The sequence below is a fragment of the Vipera berus genome, assembly GCF_964194415.1.
Source record: "Vipera berus genome assembly, chromosome: 5".
NCBI lineage: Eukaryota > Metazoa > Chordata > Lepidosauria > Squamata > Viperidae > Vipera > Vipera berus.
Genome location: NC_138207.1, coordinates 82,807,411 through 82,828,401, shown reverse-complemented (window position 1 = coordinate 82,828,401; position 20,991 = coordinate 82,807,411). Strand labels below are relative to the sequence as shown.

The following is a 20,991-nucleotide window of genomic DNA, read 5'->3' as shown; positions in this document are numbered from 1 at the left end:
ATATACATATACATATACATATACATATACATATACATATACATATATATGTGTATATTTAGACAAAATTAAAGAATTATGGCAGGGCTACGTAGGTGATTTTTGAAATAATAATTTTGTCTAGGAAAAACATCACTGGAATTAGCTATTAAAAGCACCACTGGTAATCTCAAAATGTAAATTAAAAGGAGGGGAAAATGAAGAAGTAGCCTAATACTAAAAATACAGTTCTATTAACACAGAGGACTAGGGAATTAATCAAGATAAAATACAATAAGGTAAGTAAGCAGCACCAGGAAAATCCACCTCACCCTATTAAAAGATAAAGCCTACGATGGAAGTGAAATGCTGCAAGCTTATCGCCAATTCTCAGCATGATGTCTTTTCTTTAACATTACCAATGCAAACTCAGTTCAGGATGAGTTAAAAAAAACCTATATTATTATTATAAAAAGCAATATCAAGGACACAGAAGAGCGTGCAGTCCCACCTAGTTCAACTTCTGGCCCCCAAAATGGCCGTTTGTAGCCGTGATGTTAGCAATTAGGAACTGGAAAGAAGAGCCAGTTTGGGTGCTAGTCTAGAAACCAGGAGACCAGGACTTCTAGTTTCACATTAGTCATGAAAATCGGCTGGGTGACCTTGGGCTAGTGATATAGGCAACCTCGGCTCTTTTATGACTCATGGACTTCAACTCCCAGAATTCCTGAGTCAGATGCTGACTCAGGAATTCTGGGAGTTGAAGTCCATGAGTCATAAAAGAGCAGAGGTTGCCTACTCCTCTCTCTCAGTCCAACCTATCTCACTGTTGTTGTGGGGAAAACAGGAATACAGGTAATCCTCAATTTATACCCAATCAGTGACTATTTGAAGTTACCTCAGCACTCAAAAGAGAGACCCTTCCTCGCCCCTTGTCCCCAAGATCATGTGATCCAAATTTGGGTGCCTGGCAACCAGCACGAATTTACGACACTTGCAGCATCGTGGAGTCTTGTGATTGGCCTCTGCAACCTTCCCAGTTGGCTTCCAACAACCAGAATCAACGAGGGAAGCCAGGTTCACTTAATGACCATGATTCACTTAGCCACAGTGATTCACTTAACAACGCTGGCAAGGAAGGTGGTCAACGTGGGCACGATTCACCTAACAACCACCTTGCTGAGCAACTGAAAGCCCGATGATAATAATGGGGTAATAATGCAAGGACTACCTCTATCGTGTATGTTTGTTGCCTTGAGTTACTTACAAAATAAGAGAGATGGGATAAAAAAACCAAGGACATAAATATGTAAACAAACAACAAATGCAGCCTTTGGGGGAAAAGCAAGCAAACAAAAACAGAGCACATTAGAAGCCCAGTAAAGTAATGATCAACCCTGACTGCTCTTTAGAAGGCCAGATCCTGAAGCTAAAACTCAAATACTTTGGCCACCTAATGAGAAGGAAGGACTCACTGGAGAAGAGCCCTAATGCTGGGAAAGGTTGAGGGCAAGAGAAGAAGGGGACGACAGAGAATGAGGTGGCTGGATGGAGTCACTGAAGCAGTAGGCGTGAGCTTAAATGGACTCCAGAAGATGGTAGAGGACAGGAAAGCCTGGAGGAACGTTGTCCATGGGGTCGCGATGGGTCGGACACGACTTCGCAACTAACAACAACAAAGTAATGAGAAAAAAAACAACAACAGGAGTGAGTTGGATGGTACCAGAGATGGTAAAATTTCATGATCTACTGAGAGTTTGGTTGAAGGGCTGGTTTTTGAGGAGCGAGAAGAAAGTGACGGTCTCTAGGTCATCTCTCACCATCTCTGCATCAGAATTATAGTGGGCAGTAAATGGGTTAAAACTATGTTTCCTGCTGACAGCAAGACCTCATGGATGCCCAGTTTTGGGGAACTGTTTTGGACGTAGATCACTGACCTCAGAAAGCCACTGCAGCCTGCAGTTGAACAGCAGAATTAATTACAGCCACCAGCAGATTCCAGGACTTTAACGGGCAATTTAAAGAGTTATGTACAGAAGCACTGCGCTCTTAGTTTCCAAGTCATACATAAAAGTAACTTAGTCTGCTAGAGGTGGTCTAGCATTGTTTCCCTTCTGCTTACAGGCCCCTTCTTTTACTTTTAGGAAAAGATAAAATATTTCTCAAACTAGAAAAATGTAAGAAAAAAACCCCTCCCAAATACTTTGGAAACCTGAATTCATGGGCTTGGGTTTTATTAGCAACTGGCAGGCTATGAAAAAAATCTGGTGCTCAACTAGTTCTGGCTGCCAATCAAAGATCAAACAAACTTGCGGAGGGAATTACGGCTGTAGCAAATGCCACTTTGAAAGTCAATGGGCAGCCCACCAATCCATAAGACTCTTCATAGTAGCTGTTACACTGAGATGACAAAGTGAGTTTCGTATCAGATGAATATATGGAGGAAGTTGATTATCTCCAAATTGCAAAGGAAAAATCAAAGTATAAGAAAAGTAATAGTAATTGAGAATGAAAACTTTAGATTTAATAAAACTATCCTTTACTAATGGATATGTCTATCTCTATTACATGTTACATATCCCATACCACACGTGAAAGTCAGTCTAGTGTAGTGACTAAGATCTTGGGCTAATCTACATTTCTAGGCCAGCGAGCCAGTGCTGTCTGAAGACATTTCTGCAGGCATGTGACCAGCATGACATCACAGAACACTCTTACCCTTCCCACCAAAGTGGTACCTATTTATCTACTTGCATTTGTAAGCTTTCAAACTGCTAGGTTGGCAGGAGCTGGGGCGAGGACAGGAGTTCACCCCATTGCATGGAGCCTGGGTCACGAACCTGGGCTGTCAGCTTTCCAGCCGACTCCGCATCTTAATTGCTGAGCCACCACTCCACCAAATTGTCAGGAGGAAAGTTCAAAAGTAATGTTAGAAAGTATGACTTCACAGAGAATAGCGGAAGCTTGGAACCAATTCTGGCGGAGGTGGTGGGTCAATCATCAGTAGCTGAATTTGAACATGCATGGGATAAGCACAGGTCCATCATCTGACAAAAATAAAAAATAAAAATAATAATGGAAAACTAATTGATTAAAAAGAAAAAAAATCCCCAAATAAACTCAAATGGCAGACTTAATGGATCACTAGGTCTTTTTCCACCATCAATTTTCCATGTTTCTATGTTTCTAAATCAAGTTATTTGTTAGCTCATAGTAAAACAAAAAAAAACAATATTTCTGCACATTTATTTCAATTCAGGCAATGTTCTTGTCTTTATCTTTTATTTCAGTTGCAAAAAACTCAGTCATAATACTGTTGTCCGACATGACGGTTTTCATTTGCTATAAAGGTGCATTCAATGAAGAGTATTCAACATGTAACGAGATATACTGTAATTTTTATCGTTAACACTCAGTCCATCTTTCTTCTTTCTGGGTTTCTTCTTGAAGATGAATCCGCAAGATGTAATTTATTACTGATACGATCAGGCATAAAATTTAAATATCGAATTTAAGGTTCCTCTCTGAAAATCTTGTACATGACAACTAATATTTTTGTAAACATTAATTCATACAATTGAGTGATGATTCTGGAGATAGCAAGGACTCCAGTTTTTATCCCTAGATTTCCAGCATCAGAATATAATGTGAATTTATCTAGTAAAGTGAATAAAGATTCTGATCAAGAAATGTTCTCTGTAGCTTCTACCTTCTGACAGAATTCAAATATACTAAATACAAACTTTATTCCAATCTAATTTGGTTATAAAGAACGGAGAATCTTCATGGCAGGTTTAATTGGTTTCAAAGTATGCTTAAAGGTAAAGGTAAAGGTTCCCCCGCACATGCGTGCTAGTCGTTTCCGACTCTAGGGGCCGGTGCTCATCTCCGTTTCATAGCCGAAGAGCCAGCGCTTGTCCGAGGACGTCTCCGTGGTCATGTGGCCGGCATGACTAGCACGGAACGCTGTTACCTTCCCACCGTAGTGGTCCCTATTTTTCTACTTGCATTTTTACGTGCTTTCGAACTGCTAGGTTGGCAGAAGCTGGGACGAGTAACAGGCGCTCACTCTGCTACGCGGCACTCGGGATTCGACCCGCCAAACTGCCGACCTTCCGATCGACAAGTTCAGCGTCCTAACCCACTGAGCCACCGCGTCCCTTCAAAGTATGCTTAAGTAGCACTAAATAGAGTGCACTAAGAAGAATTTAATTTCCTATTTGAAATCCTGTTTTATAGTTCAATTCATTCCTCTTTGCCATACCAGGTTGGCCATATTTGTGAGTGTAAAATATTAGTCTAGTAGTTTATAAATGCTTCTAGTTTTTCTATATAATGTGTCAGAATAGAGGTATGGAGTTTTACTGGGGCAAGAATAAACACCCAGATGGTCTAATGGCTAACATTTATTAACATTTGGAAATGCTTTTTCCCTTGACAGATATAGTTCATGATAATATAATTTCTTTTATAGCAGTTGACCTAGGATATACTTCATTGTATTTTTCAAAAAGCAGATTAATTTTACAGTTATTCACGACAGCCTATTTCAATTAACCGAAACAACATTAAATTATAACTATCAAATATTCCCTGAAATTGATTAATGTACAGGTATGTCCTTTGTAGCCTACAAGAGATTATTCACAGTAAGTGAATATTAAATTTGACATAAACTCAAGAGCACACATAACATATAAAAAAAGAAAGAAAAATTCATCTGTGTAAAATAATAGATAGATAGATAGATAGATAGATAGATAGATAGATAGATAGATAGATAGATAGATAGATAGATAGATTTTAATTTTATAGGGGCAAAATTTGGGACACATGTAAGAGATGAAATCAGGTCAGAAAACTAAAAGCAAGAATGTGTTATTTTTTACTGCAGAATAGAAATATTTTGTGCTGCAATATGGTATGTTTTATTTTTTTTAGCTCATTGCTCCAGAATCAACCAACCATTCATCTGGCTATGTGGGTATTTCAGGAAATCTAAAAGCATCTAGATTCTCATGGGAAGTGAAAGGAATGAGATCTCCTGGGGGCACAGATTATACCATCTGCTTAAATAAGCTGTGTCCTGGTAATTAGAACTAATGATATTAATAAGACAAATCTGTAAGCAAATGGAAAGTGCATTAAGCAAAATCCCTGTGGATTATTAGACACTAACCTCAAGTTTGAGAATGTCATGCTGAAGTTTGCGTTGGAACTCCAAGAAGTGGGAGATGGTCAGTTTCCCCTTCAAATCAGCTCCAAAAAAGTATGTTGTCAATGCTGAATTAAAGCCGGTCTTCAACGTATTCCCAGTAGTTGAACGGTCTCTGTGACGCATACCCATGCTAGTCTGGGAACGAATGATGCTCTGAACCTACAGATGGCAAAACAACAATAGTAATAGCATTTAGACTTATATATCACCCTATTGCGTTTTACATCACTCTCTGGGCAGTTTCCAATGTAAGCATTATTTGCATATTGCCCACAACAATCTAGATCCTCATTTTACTGACCTTGGAAGGATGGAAGGCTCAGTCAACCTTGAGCCCCATCAAGATTGAATTCCAGGTTATGGGCAGAGTTTGCTTGTAACACTGCATTCTAACCACTGTGCCACCAAGGCTTAAAAGTTGAATACCCAGCTATAACTAGGTAGATCGCAGCTTTGTTATCTCCCCAAAATGACTGAAGCTAGTATTTATTTTAATGTGCACATTGAGTTTTAAACCCCTTTAGAGTGTACTGATAAATTTCTGAATTCTCAGAGATTACTTTCTTCGCTAGAGAATTATCCATATTAGATGGCTGAAATCCAGAACAATCCCTATTTTGCTCTAGAGACAAACTTAGCAACGCCCAGTATTCCCAGTATGGTCTATCCAAGTAGTGATAGAGAACCATTGGCCTTCCAGATACTGCTATACTATAGCTCCCAGAAATCCCAACCAACAAAGAACCACAACAGATGACCAGAAAGACCACATTTGTGCAAGGCTTCACAAATATGCAGTTCAGAGAAACTATGTATTAGTCCAATTGAAAAGAAAAGGTAATCATGATTAAGATGGAAAGGACTATGCATGATGAGCTATTCCATTATTTCTCCAATGGATATTATTAAATGGCAAAGTATGAAATGGATGTTTTGTTGCATTTGCTTGACTGTGAATTTTTACAGAACTTTACATGAAACTAGCAAACCTGATTCTATGATGATCTCTCCTTAGAAATATCAAAGCATAGGGCTGAAAGGGACTTTGTAGGTCTTCTAGTCCAACCCATTGCTCAAGGCAGGGGTCTTATTTAATCCCAGGTTGTCCAATCTATTTTTGAATCCTCCAGGGATGGAGCACCCACAACCCCAGGAGGCAAGCTATTCCATTGATTAATTGCTCTCACTGTCAGAAAATTTCTCCTCAGTTCTAGGTCATATCTCTTTTTGACAAAATTCTATCCATTACTTCTTGTCCTGCCCTCTTTGCCCTAGTCAATCCCCTCTTTTTTGTGACAGCCCCTTAAGCACTGGAAAGTAGTCATTGTGTCCTCCCTAATCCTTCTCTTTTATATTGAGATCTTACATCTCAAGAAATGGGAGAAGATCTGGCTTTCTTAGGTGAGATAGGCAGGATAAAAATGTGATTAATTACTTATGGCTGTAAGCCAGAGAAGGGCCTTACAGGGGAAGAAATGGAGGTAGTGACAGATTTTATTTTCCTGGGCTCCAAGATCACTGCAGATGGGGACTGTAGCCAGGAAATTAAAAGACGCTTGCTCCTCAGGAGGAAAGCAATGGCAAATCTAGACAGCACACTAAAAAGCAGAGACATCACCCTGTCAACAAAAGTGCGTATAGTCAAGGCTATGGTCTTCCCAGTTGCAATGTATGGCAGTGAAAGCTGGACCATAAAAAAGGCTGAGCGCCAAAGAATTGAAGCCTTTGAACTATGGTGCTGGAAAAGACTCCTGCGAGTCCCTTGGACTGCAAGGCGATCAAACCGGTCAGTCCTAGAGGAGATCAACCCTGACTGCTCTTTAGATGGCCAGATCCTGAAGCTAAAACTCATATATTTTGGCCACCTAATGAGAAGGAAGGACTCACTGGAGAAGAGCCTAATGCTGGGAAAGGCTGAGGGCAATAGAAGAAGGGGACGACAGAGAATGAGGTGGCTGGATGGAGTCACTGAAGCAGTAGGCGTGAGCTTAAATAGACTCCAGAAGATGGTAGAGGACAGGAAGGCCTGGAGGAACGTTGTCCATAGGGTTGCGATGGGTCAGACACGACTTCGCAGCTAACAACAACAACAACAACATGTCATGCAGCAGCAATATAGGAAAATGCTAGAGGCAGATGATTGCTTTACCGACAATGGAACAAAGCATCACTTTGTATTATGTAGGAGAAGGCAGTTGTACCTTGGTGATTTCCCAAGAAAACCACAGTGTGCAAGCTATCATTCAATGTTTTTAATTTCAAATGCTAGGGGAAAAATGTACAGGATCATCCAACAGAGATTACAGAATTAGATGGCAAGAACAATGCCAAATGTTCAAGCTGGTTTTAAAAAAAGGCCGAGGAACAAGAGATATTGCTGATGCACCACGGATAATTGAGAAAGTCCCAGAATGCTACTTTCCCAATCAACATGTGCTTCATTGATTAGCCTTTGTTTATGTTAACTATGTCAAGCTGTGTTCAGTAACATGGGAATCCCAAACCTCTAATTGTCTTTACACTAGTCTTGCATTATAGATCAGGAAGCCTATAGCCTGAGTGGAGCATGGAGAAATAGACTGGCTCTAGGTTGGCAAAGAAATGAGACTAGGATGTATAACTTCTCCTTCTTTATTCAAACTATCTGTTGAATATATATCGAGGGACCGAAATTGCATTGGAAAACTACGGAGTTTTACAACTGGAGGAAGAAACAATAATTTTGCCGATGATGTCTCTCTGTCAGTTGAAAATGCAATTGATCTGCAAAGTCTAACGATGCAACTCAAGGTGCATGAGGACAAAAACGGGAATAACTTTGAATAAAAAGAAGATCAAATCAATGACAAGAGGTGTAGCAAACTGCCTTAGAATGGGCAAAGAAGATGTTGAAGTGGTGGTTAGCCTTTGTCTTTCAGAATTAATTATCAAAAAAGATAAACAAAAAAAGAACCAATTGTCACAGACCAGCATTTGGTAGAGAAGTAATCAAAATCTTGGAAAAGATATTCAGATGCTGGAATATGTTTCTATCTGCAAAGGTGAGAATCATGCAATTGTTTTCCCTTTGACACTCTAGGGAAATAACAGCTGGATAAACACTGCACACAGAAAAACAAACAACTGTTGCAGTATTTGACAATTTCTGAGGATTTTGTTCTCAGATTATTGATTTTCCGTGAGAAAGCAGAAGTGAAGAATGAGGTTATTTTCACACAACCAAAAAGGTCAGAGTAGCCTGGCAACTCTAATTCTAACCCCAATAATAACAGCATGATTAATAAGTCACTAAATAGAATAAAAATGCTGGAAAGCAATCCCAGCTGCTTTTCAACTGTGCATATGAATTTAAATACAAATTCAAATTTTAAAAAAATTAGACAGTAAATCAGAACTGACAATCTGTAAACAAAGAAAAGAATACCTGATGTGTGTGTGTGTGTGTGTGTTTGTGTGTGTAGGTCTTGGCGTATTCGGGTCTTTTCCTGTGTAAGATTGAGAGTGTCTTGGTGACGTTTCGATGAGGTCCCACTCGTCATCTTCAGGTCTCACTTGTCATCTTCGTGCTCGCACAAGCACGAAGCCGAAGACACCAGCCTGAAGATGACAAGTGGGACCTCGTCGAAATGTCACCAAGACACTCTCAATCTTACATGGGAAAAGACCCGAATACGTGGAGGTATCAGGGCAACGTTTCAACGAAATCTCATCTGTCATCCTCAGGCTGGTGACTTCAGCTTCGTTCTTCATTCCCAGAATATATATATGTAAATTTTTTTGGCTTGCTAACAAAGAATAAAGGGAGACTAGAAAAGTATTGCAGGAACACATGTTTTGCTATACACAGGTTTATTCCCTTTGTGTGTATTGGAACACAACAAAAAAAGGGAGGAAAAAAAGCAAATTGGACATAATGTCAAACAAAACTCCAAAAATGGGCCGGACAAAATTATTGGCACCCTTTCAAAATTGTGGGTAAACAAAATTGTTTCAAGCATGTGATGCTCCTTAAAACTCACCTTGGGCAAGTAACAGGTGTGGGCAATATAAAAATCACACCTGAAAGCAGATAAAAAGGAGAGAAGTTCACTTAGTCTTTGCATTGTGTGTCTGTGTGTGCCACACTAAGCATGGACAACAGAAAGAGGAGAAGAGAACTGTCTGAGGACTTGAGAACCAAAATTGTGGACAAATATCAACAATCTCAAGGTTACAAGTCCATCTCCAGAGATCTAGATTTGCCTTTGTCCACAGTGTGCAACATTATCAAGAAGTTTGCAACCCATGGCACTGTAGCGAATCTCCCTGGTCGTGGACAGAAGAGAAAAATTGATGAAAGGTTGCAACGCAGGATAGTCCAGATGGTGGATAAGCAGCCCCAAACAAGTTCCAAAGGAATGCAAGCTGTCCTGCAGGCTCAGGGAGCATCAGTGGCGGCGCAAACTATCCGTCGACATTTAAATGAAATGAAACGCTATGGCAGGAGACCCAGGAGGACCCCACTGCTGACACAGAGACATAAAAAAGCAAGATTACGGTTTGCTAAAATGTACTTGAGTAAGCCAAATTCCTTCTGGGAAAACATCTTGTGGACAGATGAGACCAAGATAGAGCTTTTTGGTAAAGCACATCATTCTGTGCTTTACCAAAGCATATATATATATGCTTAAATATTGGATCTGATTACTTTGACCACTTCATTTGTAGAATTATTTCAAACTGATTTATGATGTTGAGATTGAATTGTATGTTGTATTTTGTAAGCTGCCTTTGAAAGACTGCTATCTTGAAGGAGAGCTAAGAAATAAATTAAATAACTCAATAAAACAAAGGAATATTCAGCATAAATCCCTAGCAGGAACAAGATTTCAAATCTTGGCAATATTCCTGGACCGGTTATTAATCATCCAATAGAGAACTGAATTTACGATGTTTCTTTTTATTATGTGATATTCCAATACAGAGAAATGAAAGGTTACTGCCCCAACTTCTCTGATACAATCATTGCAGTCTTTTCATCCTAGGAAAATAAATCTTGTTTTTCGGATTAGTCAGTAGTCTGTCAGTTTTTAATGTTCCAGTGCAATGGAGCTAATTTTTAAGTACAGAGTATCACTTCCTCCTACAATATTAGGAGGTAAGGCCTTTAGCGTTATTTTAATAGATAATCTAACTCAACCATCTCAATGGGAAGACTGATGTAGACAGAAGATACAGGAAAAAGGGATAATAAAAAGGAATATGGTCGCCTGCTTTGGGACAAAAAAGTTTGCCATTCTCATTTTAAAATATTACTTGCTTTTTAAAGGAGATTGCTGAGCTTCCTCTTGTGCCTGTTTGAAAAGGATTGTTTGACTTTGCCCAAACACTATTGATGGTGGGTAGCAGGAAGCATCTTCATAATTTTCTCCATACTTTTCCTCTCTCATAAAGCTTTCATTTATGACAGACATGTCAAACACAAGGCCTGGGGGCCAGATCCGGCCCGCGAAGTGGTTTCATGTGGCCCGCGAAGCCATCCTGGAAATAGTGGGGGAATGGCCCCTGCTGCCTTGGCCCTGGCCCAGAGACCCTCCTTCTGCCAGAGACCCCCAGATCTGTCCCACTCCTGCCCGGGCCCCCATAGGCACCCTTGATGCGAACGATGTAGAGCTGCCCATGCCCACCCAGTAGGCCATACACACTCTAGCCACGCCCACCCAGTAGGCCACGCCCACCCTGGCGATACCCACCCGGCCCCCTGAGGGTAACTGCAATGCTGATGCGGCCCTCAATGAAATTGAGTTTGACACCCCTGATTTATGACAAGGGATTCTCAGTGTAGGCAAGTGGGAAATAAAAACATGCTATGGTCTACAACCAGAAACAGTGACAAAAGAAAGGCAAAAGATGTTGTTGTATAGGGAAAAATACGAGCAAATTCTGTACCAATCTCAGGGCCATTCAGTAATTCAGCTGTTGGTAATGGCAATGGTTCTAGAACTGTAATAAAAATGTAGCTCCCAGCTGTGAGTCTCTTGGGAAGTTCAACTTCCTGTGGGATTAACTTAAGGAAACTAACATCTCTAAGGTTAGGTGATGCTCCAGTCTTAGAAGGGAATATGCAATCTGAATGGGGGGGAAAAGGACTAGAGGTGACATGATAGCAATGTTGCAATATTTAAGGGGCTACCACAAAGAAGAGGGTCAATCTATATTTTTTTTAATCCCATTTATATCCCGCCCTTCTCCGAAGACTCAGGGCGGCTTACAATCTAAAGCACAAACCAATGTGCTTAGCAATAGCCTTCATTCTATGCATATGCCTGCTTATTAGGGCTTTCGCCCCCCCCCCCAAGCGGCATTATTAGAGAGTCAGCTTATTGCCCCCAACAATCTGGGTCCTCATTTTACCTACCTCGGAAGGATGGAAGGCTGAGTCAACCTTGAGCCTGGTGGGACTCGAACCTGCACTAACTGCAGGCAGCTGGTGTTACCTAAGGAGGCATTAGCCCACTGCTCCACCAAGGCAGTGGGCTAATGCTTTTCCAAAGCATCCAAAGGCAGGACAAGAAGCAATGGATGGAAATTAATCAAAGAGAGAACCAACTTAGAACTAAGGAGAATCTTCCTAATAGTAAGAACAATTAGCCGGTGGAATGGCTTGCTTTTAGAAGTTGTGGGTGCTCCATCACTGGAGGCTTTTAAGAAAAGACTAGACTGTCAATTGTCAAGAATGGTATGTGGTCTCCTGCTTGAGCAAGGGGTGGGACTAGAAGACTTCCAAAGTCCTTTCTAACTCTGTAAAGTTTATTCTATTTTATTTTGGAAGTACTTGGAAAGAGATTTCCCGCCCCCAATGTTGGGCACTGGCAAAAAGGCAAAATCAAGCAACCCACACTCGATCCAGAAGGGCTCAGCATAAAAGACTATATTTCGGCTAAAATCCAAGGATTCCTAACTTGGAGTTATGGCCAAAACCAAAACAAACCTAGATTTACAATCTGTGTGATACAGTTGTTGAGAAGTTGGGACAGGTCTTGGGAGACCCAAGTACTTGTCCACTTTTAACCCTGGTAGCTCTCAGATCACACAGGTTTGGGGGAAATTCTGACTTAAGTCTGAACTCATGGAGGAAAAGTAGGATGTAAATGCAAAGAATGGTAAAAATAATAAAATTATGAGCTGAGCAAGGGAGGGAAACCACTGTCTTCCTTCATTTACGGACTGCCAGCTGCAGTTTGGCAGATATTAAGACATATTGGAGGCTCTATTGTCAGAGCTCATTAAACATCAGTAAAATAGCTCAATCTGCAAAATAAAGATCCTAAGCATGAACAAAAACACACTAATGATACTGTATATACATTGCTATCTGAATCTGTAAGGAAAAATCATTCAAAATTTATCAAAGATGAATTTCAAAACTTGAACATACTTAACATGACATGGTAATCATTCTACAGTTAGAATGATGGTTAGACTGATCCAAATGTAAAATGATACAAGGCAGATTCTCATGCTTCAAAGCAGCTCGTTTTGGAACCATTTTGAAGGTCAGGCTTTCTAATAAGACATCTCAATTACTTGTACTGACAGTTCCAGAGAAATAAAGGCTCAGAAAGATGCTAATTATACAGTATGGTGGTTGCAGCAATCTATGATAGTCAGGGTCCTCAATCGCTTTGTACAGCCTTAAACAACAAAAAGAGCTGTTATTTTTGACGTAACGTACTAATGATCAAGCATTGGTCACTGCTGTTCAACCATCTATGAAAACTTTTTTGTTTTGTTCTTATATACGATTCTCACAGAGCTTTCATTTAGTTGCATGATGTTTATACAGGTAGTCCTTGGCTTACAACCACAACTGAGCCCAAAATTTATGCTGTTAAGTGAGACATTTGTTAATTAGGTTTGCCCCATTTTACAACATTTCTTGAAACAGTTGATAAGTGAATCACTGTAATTGTTAAGTTAGTAACCTTGTTGTTAAGTGTATCTGGCTTCCCCGTTGACTTTACTTGTCAGAAGGTCGCAAAAGGTGATCTCATGACTCTGGGACACTGTAACCGTCATAAATATGAATCAGTTGCCAAGCATCTGAATTTTGATCATAAGGCCATGGGGATACTGCAAAGTTCACCACTGTGAAAAACGGTCATAAGTTACATTTCTCAGTGCCGTTGTAAGTTTGAACGGTCGCTAAATAAAGTGTTGTAAGCCGAGAACTATCTGTACTCATTTAGGCACCAGAAGCCAAGCACAATTGGAAAGCAACTTTATTTTTATCTGTTTTTAAAATTCTTCATTTAGTGGTTTCACATGGTCTTCACAGAGTTCTCCCTTTGTGATACAACTAACATTAAAACTATGCTTAGACTTTTTTTTTTTTTAAAAAAAAGCAAAACAAGTATTAAATTAAGGTAGCTTGAATTGTATACAGGTAATCCCCGAGTTACGAGTGTTCACTTAACGTTCGTTGGAAGTTATGCAATAAGCACCCCCTGGTGCTTACGAGCATGTCCCGAAATTACAAATATTGCAGCACCACAGCAGTCGCTCACCCTTATGAGTGACTGCAAAGGCTCTGCAATATTCACCCTGGTTATTCCATCAGGCCTTCAATATTCACCCTGCAAAGATTGAGATCCTTCGCTTTCTTGGCTGCTCCAGGCTTTCAGAGCATTTGCAGAGAATGGAGGCCTAAAATAATGCAAGATCACATGAGATCAGTGGGGAGAGATCTCACGCTACTGATCTCACGTGATCTCATGATACTTTAGGCCTCTGCGACAGAGAACGGAACCGAAGCCAGGGGACGCTTCCGTGTGCCTCCGGAGACTGAATCGGGATGTTGGAGGCCCTTTCCAGTCTGCTGCCACCTGCATCTGAGGCCAGGTGACACTTCTGCAGCCCTCCGGTGGCCCGATCTGGGCGCTGGAGGCCTTTTCCAGGCCACTGCTGCCTGGATCTGAGGCCAGGGTACACTTCCGCGTGCCTCCAGCGGCCCGGATTCAGGCACGGAGGCCTTCTCCAGGCCGCAGAAGCGTCCCCAGGCCTCAGATCCAGGTGGCAGTGACCTGTAAAAGGCCTCCAATGCCCCGATCTGGCCTCCAGAGGCACACGGAAGCATCCCCTGGCCTCAGATCCAGGCAGCAGCAGGAACCGCGACAGAGAGGAGACAGATGTTTTCAAGTTGAGTCCGGCGCAGCAGGAAGGGAGGGGGAAGCATGAGGTATCTTAGTGGGTCGGGGAAGCCTTAGCGGGCCTGTTCCCTCATTAGCCCCCCATGTCCTTCCCCACCAAGATACCTCATGTTCACTTAAAGAGCCACATGTGTCTTAACGAGGGAGTGTTCGTTTGAGGTACGAGATTCACTCCCACAAGTTTTCAAGTTATGAGTGGAATGGGCAGGATCCATTACACTCGTAACTCAAGGACTACCTGTACTCCTTTTTGAGTGAGGTTCCCAAAATGCCAACCTAGCAGTTCGAAAGCACGTAAAAATGCAAGTAGAAAAATAGGGACCACTATGGTGGGAAGGTAACAGCATTCCATGCGCCTTTGGCGTCTAGTCATGCCGGCCACATGACCACGGAGACGTCCTCGGACAAGCGCTGGCTCTTCGGCTTTGAAACGGAGATGAGCACCAGCCCCTAGAGTCGGAAACGACTAGCACGCATGTGCGGGGGAACCTTTACCTTTTTTTTAGTTTAAAGAAAATCCTGCTGATTGGAACACTGTACAAACAATTATTCAATATATTGTTTCATGTCAGTATTACTTTGTGGTAATTGCGAGAAATGATTAACAGTACATTTATTTCTTCCACTTTGAATTCCCTTTGGGAGTATTTTTTCCCCCTCTTGTCATGTAATCAATTTAGCTACCTATTTTTCTACAAAAGCTTTCATTTTTCTCTCCCTTTGTAGATTTACCTCTGGGGGCTCTCCTTCATTTAATAGTAAGAATATTTTTGGGACTTTGGAAGTCTTAAGTTATTTTGCAGTAGAAAAGCAGTTTATGAAAACCTTAAAGTTTATGAGCTGCAGAATCACACTAGAAAAGCACACACACATTTTTGTTAAAAAGATATGCAGTCTTTTTTTTGCTAGATATTTCATATGCAGTTGAAAAACATTCTCTCTAGTAGCAGATGTATTGATTGAACCCCAGAAGACAGGAGTGAGGATGTTAGATGTCTGTTTGCAACTGTGTGTATCTTTTGAAAAAGTCAAGGGGGCAATACCTTAAAAAAAATCCACACTGAGAGACAACTCAACAACAATTTAGCAAGCTCACTAACAACTGGAAATCAATTAGATGAAAAACAATGAGGAAATGAAAGGGTAGGGAGGAGAAAGAGGAAAAAAAATAGGATTGCCAGCACCATTGCCAGAAGTAACACAACACACTTGGAAGGCGTCAAGTTGACGAAAACCGTTTTTACATAGAGACAGAATCATATAAACTGTCTATATGTATGTATTATGTATATACTCTGAAGGCAGTGATGGATTCAGTTGGTTCCCACAACTTCGGCAGAACTGGTAGCTAATTTTTTGTTGCCCAGGCCCAGAATGGATTTCTGGAAGCAGCACCCACACAGAGAGCTGGTTGTTCACATATTTGAATCCCACCACTGTCTTAAGAGCAGAAAACTGCACAAATTTGTCTTCTTAAAATATATGTAAGAAAGGGGGGGGGGAAACTTGCCTGCTCAAATTCTTCCATATCCACTTCTCCATCACCATTTAGATCAAACATCTTGAAAGCAATTTCGAAATTTCTCTGAGGAGCTAGGAAAAAAACCAGCATATTATACAGATTACATTATGGAGTAACAAGAAAACGCCAATAATGATTTAAGAGTGATATTACATCTTGAAACTTTTTTTTTCTTCAAAAAAAGTGTACTTGTTTTTGCAATATATTTCTTATGTCTCTTCAGTGAGTTTTTTTCTTGTTTTTGTTTCTGCAGCTTTGTTAAAATAATAATAATAATAATAATAATAATAATAATAATAATAATAATAATAATAATAATAATTTATTTTATTTTATTTATTTTAATTCCATTTATATCCCGCCCTTCTCCGAAGACTCAGGGCGGCTTACAAGCTTAGCAGTAGCCTTCATTCTATGTATATGCCTGCTTATTAGGGCTTACACACACACACCAAGCGGCATTATTACAAAGTCAGCTTAATTGCCCCCAACAATCTGGGTCCTCATTTTACCTACCTCGGAAGGATGGAAGGCTGAGTCAACCTTGAGCCTGGTGGGATGCGAACCTGCACTAATTGCAGGCAGCTGGTGTTACTTAAGGAGGCATAATAAACAACCTTTATTGTCAAAGTACAACATGTGTACATTGAGATTAGCTGAGCCTCCCCCCGTGCTCTCTCCCCCCAACACACAGTGACAACAAACCCTCCATCTCACCACACTATGTTAACCAACTATACCACACACCGGCCTCCCAAGTCAATTCTGCATAAGATTATGTCCCATTTAAAAGCCTAACAGCCCACGGATAAAAGCTATTTTTCAGCCTGTTGGTACGGCTGGCTATATTCCTATATCTCCTACCGGATGGTAGGAGAGTAAAGAGATACCGTCCAGGGTGTGAGTCATCCCTGAGAATCTTCCTCACTCTTCCAATACATATATTAATATGTATTAATAGTCCTCTTGAGCAATTTTCTTGCAAAAATATATCTCTGTAATATCTTGAAATTATGAGCTCCGCATGGCTATTTTTACATTTCATAACTTTATTTATGAATCTACGCACAAAACATCTGTAATTTCTGTCCTCTCCAAGGAAATAGGGTAGAGAAAGCCTAATTAGAAATGGAGGATCCAGAGCTGCCAAACTAAGAGTCCCAAATCTAAGCATGAATTTAAATGCAGATTGTTTATGAGCGCAGCACTTTGATAACTTTATGTAGAGACGAATTATGTGGAACAAGTGGGGCAATGAAAGGTTTTAATTAACCCATTTGCAATGTAATCACAATAAGATTCTGTGTGAAAAATCAGACAAATGACATTTTAAGTACCATTTAATTGAAATCAAATCCTACTATTTTCATCTGGAGTTACTTCTTATTAAATATTGTGGCCTTAGATAACTTATAGGGAGATGAAGGACAGGTTATAGGAAGATGAAGGACAGGTTATACCTCCAGCTTCTAAAAATATATTGGTGGACACACACCTTAGCCCAGTGATGGCAAACTGATGACACACATGTCCAAGGTGGATACACTAACAATATTTTGAGTGACATGTCAACATTCACCAATACCTGACAGCCATAGTGCTACCTCAGTACTCATTGGAAATTCATTCCAGAAGATACAACAAATACTAAAATTATTTGAGTACTGAGAAAACCATGTGACTTACTACATGACCTGCTATTTTGGCCGGAAAAAGTAGAAAATCATGAAGCAGCTGATGTCAGCAAGTTCTTCCTTGCATGTCGACCACCAGGAGAAAGACAAGTGCTGGACAAGATTTCTACTTCAAAATGTGTCGAGTACCGAATTTGTACTGAGTTTTGAAGCAGTTGAGTGCCGAGGTATAACTCTATTCTCAAAAGCACACACCCTTCTTGTTGTTCTGTACCAGCCTGCTACCGGCCCTGCAGAAAAGGCAGGGACAACCCCTTTACAAATGGCAAGAGGCTGGAATTAAGCCTGCCAAATTTATTAACATAAAACAGAGCAAAACAAGACACCAACCATGAAACAGGAGCTATGAAACAGGAACTATTCAAGCGGTTGCCTTCAGCAAACCAGCCCTCCCACGCATTCCCCTTTTATACAGTTCAGGGCGTGGCTTTTCTCTGCCTCCTTCTGAGGTGCCCCATTGCCTTCCTCTGTTTACTCCTGATTGACTGCCTCCTGCATCGGGCGTCCTTGAACAGGGCCAGCTGTGGGTCATCTTCATCCACGCTGTCAGGCTCACACAGCTGGGTCTGCGTCGTGACCAGGTGGGAGGGGCCTGGCTGAGGGCTCTCATCAGCAAGCTCTCCAACCCCCTCAGCAAGCTCTCCAACCCCCTCAGCAAGCTCTCCAACCTCCTCAGCAAGCTCTTCAACACCCCCCTCCTCCTCTGAGTCGTCCAACCCAACTGCCGAACCCACAGGCTGACCCTGAATCACAACACTTGTGTGATCCTTGGGGGCTGCAGAGGCTACAGAAGAATAGGTGGCGGTGTCCTGTCACACAGCCTCAGGACTTTCTGGAAATCGTGCAAAGGGCCACGCTCTTGCATGGCCTATGGAGGCTCCAAAAATAAGTTGGTTTATTTATTATTTCAATTTTGTAATTATTTGCTATTTCTTTATATAATACCTACTACTACACATGATCAGACTGTTTTTTTTTAAAACAAACAAATGAGTATCTAAGGAATTGTTTCTCTTTTGTTCTTGTGTGTCTGTGTGATACGCCAGCACAGTAAAGTTAGGCATTTTCCGAATATGGGGAAAATGAGGTTCACCATCATTGCCCTAGCTAGCCTATTCAAGCTGACATCTTTGGTCTAGGGCAGTTAATAAATCTTTCCCCCTCTTCTCCATTGTTTTAAGCACTCAGGAAAATATTAACAAAAATCTAGCTGCAATAATTACTGTACCAAAGAAACATCTCTGTGATATCCATATTATGGCACTTTTTGCGAAGGAATGACTCAGAAGAAAGCTTTGGGTCTAAGTAATACTCTGTTTGCTACTTAATTTTGAATAGAGGCTGTTATATTTCCATACCAAGTTTTCTCCTATTCTGTTGTCCCACAGCTTCTTTGGTTTAGAGTCAAATAAGCTCAGCCATTAGTTCAATTGTTTATTTACATCTACACTAGGAAATTTTATATGGGAATTTCGTTTGAGTGTGGTGTGGTTTTTGTCTACTCATTCTGTGGAGGTGGTAAGGCTGGTTTGCCTTCAGCGCACTCAACATCGCACCCCAAGAGTTTCCAGGAGAGGTTTCACAACACATCCCACCTTGCCCTCAAGCTAATTAGACACTATTCACCTTCAGGAATAATAAAGAACAGGGGTCCTCAAATTTGGCCACTTTAAGACTTGTGGATGGATTTTACTTTTGAGGTGGTGTAAAAAACAAAAGTGCACAGTCAAAAAATAAACAGTCCAGGTCATACACAATAGCAACAGTCCAAGGAGTAATCCAAAATACAAAGTCTTCTTACCGGTCCAGAGGTCAATACACAGTTCAGGTTTACAACAGTAGTAAACCAACAGCAGAGCAAAAACAGTAATAGTAGAGATCAGTGAATTCAGAGAGAGAGAGAAGCTACGTTACTATCTTCCTCTTATGGCCATGAGAACACTTACACACCCATTGGCCAATTAACTTCTTAAAGTCATAACATTATGGTTAATATATTTTCAACCCAACATTGTAGGCTAACACCATATGCCTAACAGACTTCAACTCCCAGAATTCCCCAGCCATGCTGGCTGGGGAATTCTGGGAGTTGAAGTCCACAAGTCTTAAAGTGCCCAGGTTTGAGGACCCCTGGTAAAGAATGAAAAAGTTCACCTTATTGTAAGAGCAATTACAGGTAATCCTTGGCTTATGACTACAATTGAGCCCAAAATTTCTATCACTAAGCGAGACGTTTGTTAAATGAGTTTTACCCCATTGTAAGAACTTTCTTGCCCGAGTTGTTAAGTTAATAACCTGGTTGCTAAGTGAATCTGGCATCCCCATTGACTTTGCTTGTCAGAAGATCACAAAAGATGATCCCATGACCCTGAGACACTGTAACTGTCGTAAGTATGAGTCGATTGCCAAGCGTCTGAATTTTGATCATGTGGCCATGGGGATGCAGGCAACAGTCATACGTGTGAAAAGCGATCACAAGTCGCTTTTTTTCACTGCTGTTGCAACTTTGAACGATCACTAAACGAACCGTTGAGGGCTACCCATGGAGCCTAAAACCTATCCATCTTTTGATCGACTGTACTTCCAGTTCCCCGTGTCTCATTAACATTTTACATGAAGCATGAAAACATGAAAAGAATAGGTTCGGGACACTTCCCACATCAATCACGATGATGATAACCTTTATTGCCATTTTTTTACGGTGGGCATAACGGCACACATTAAAAATGAAATTTAGTCGCTTCCTCTCAAAGTGTACACATACATAACAAGAGAGGATAACATTGAGTATATTTGCCTTTAAACCTCGACACTAAGCCCTTCCTATTCTCCACACGTGAAAACTGCCTAGAGTAGGGGTCCCCAAACTGTTTGAAACCGGGCCGCAGGAGAGGCGGGCTAGTGCGTGCACGTAAAGCTCCACTCACACGAGCAGCAGAGCAAGCATGTGCAAGCGAAACTCCACTTGTGCAAGTGGAGGGCGCGTGCGTCTGTCGCTCACACAAATGGAGCTGTGCGTGTGGGCACGCGCCTGCCACTCACACGCTCCCTCGCGTCGGGCCGCCAAATCGGAAAGGTTGGGGACCGCTGAGCCTCGCAAGATTTTCTGGTGCTCATCAAAAAGCCGAAATGGAATTTTAGCAACTTTATTCTGCAATAAGAACTAAACGGAGAAGGCTAATTATAGTAAAAGTCCTTGCTAATGTCTTAATGTTCTCATCTTGTGCTGGAGAACAGGAATATTAGGCCCCTGAAAGCCTAAAAGAATTACAATGAACTGAGATGTTTTCCTTAGATGCCCCTCATTATACCATTAACCATATTGCTTTCTCTCTTGTTCTCTCTTCCCCAATTAATACATTCTATGCAAAATTAGTCACTATAATTATT

At 41.0% G+C, this 20,991-nt stretch overlaps 1 protein-coding gene across 3 annotated transcripts in view; it reads right to left on the bottom strand.

Annotated features, from left to right (window-relative positions):
- MICU1 (mitochondrial calcium uptake 1) overlaps nucleotides 1–20,991 on the bottom strand; it is a 163,109-nt gene that overhangs the window by 51,373 nt on the left and 90,745 nt on the right. For all 3 annotated transcript variants that reach the window (XR_014026589.1, XM_081328895.1, XM_081328896.1), the window contains exons 7-8: nucleotides 15,896–15,978; nucleotides 5,159–5,356 (exon numbers count right to left, since the gene is read on the bottom strand). Coding sequence is in view for 2 of the 3 variants with exons in the window: in XM_081328895.1 (XP_081185021.1) it covers nucleotides 5,159–5,356; nucleotides 15,896–15,978 (281 nt within the window). In the remaining variant the exon portion in view is untranslated. The remainder of the gene's footprint in view (nucleotides 1–5,158; nucleotides 5,357–15,895; nucleotides 15,979–20,991) is intronic.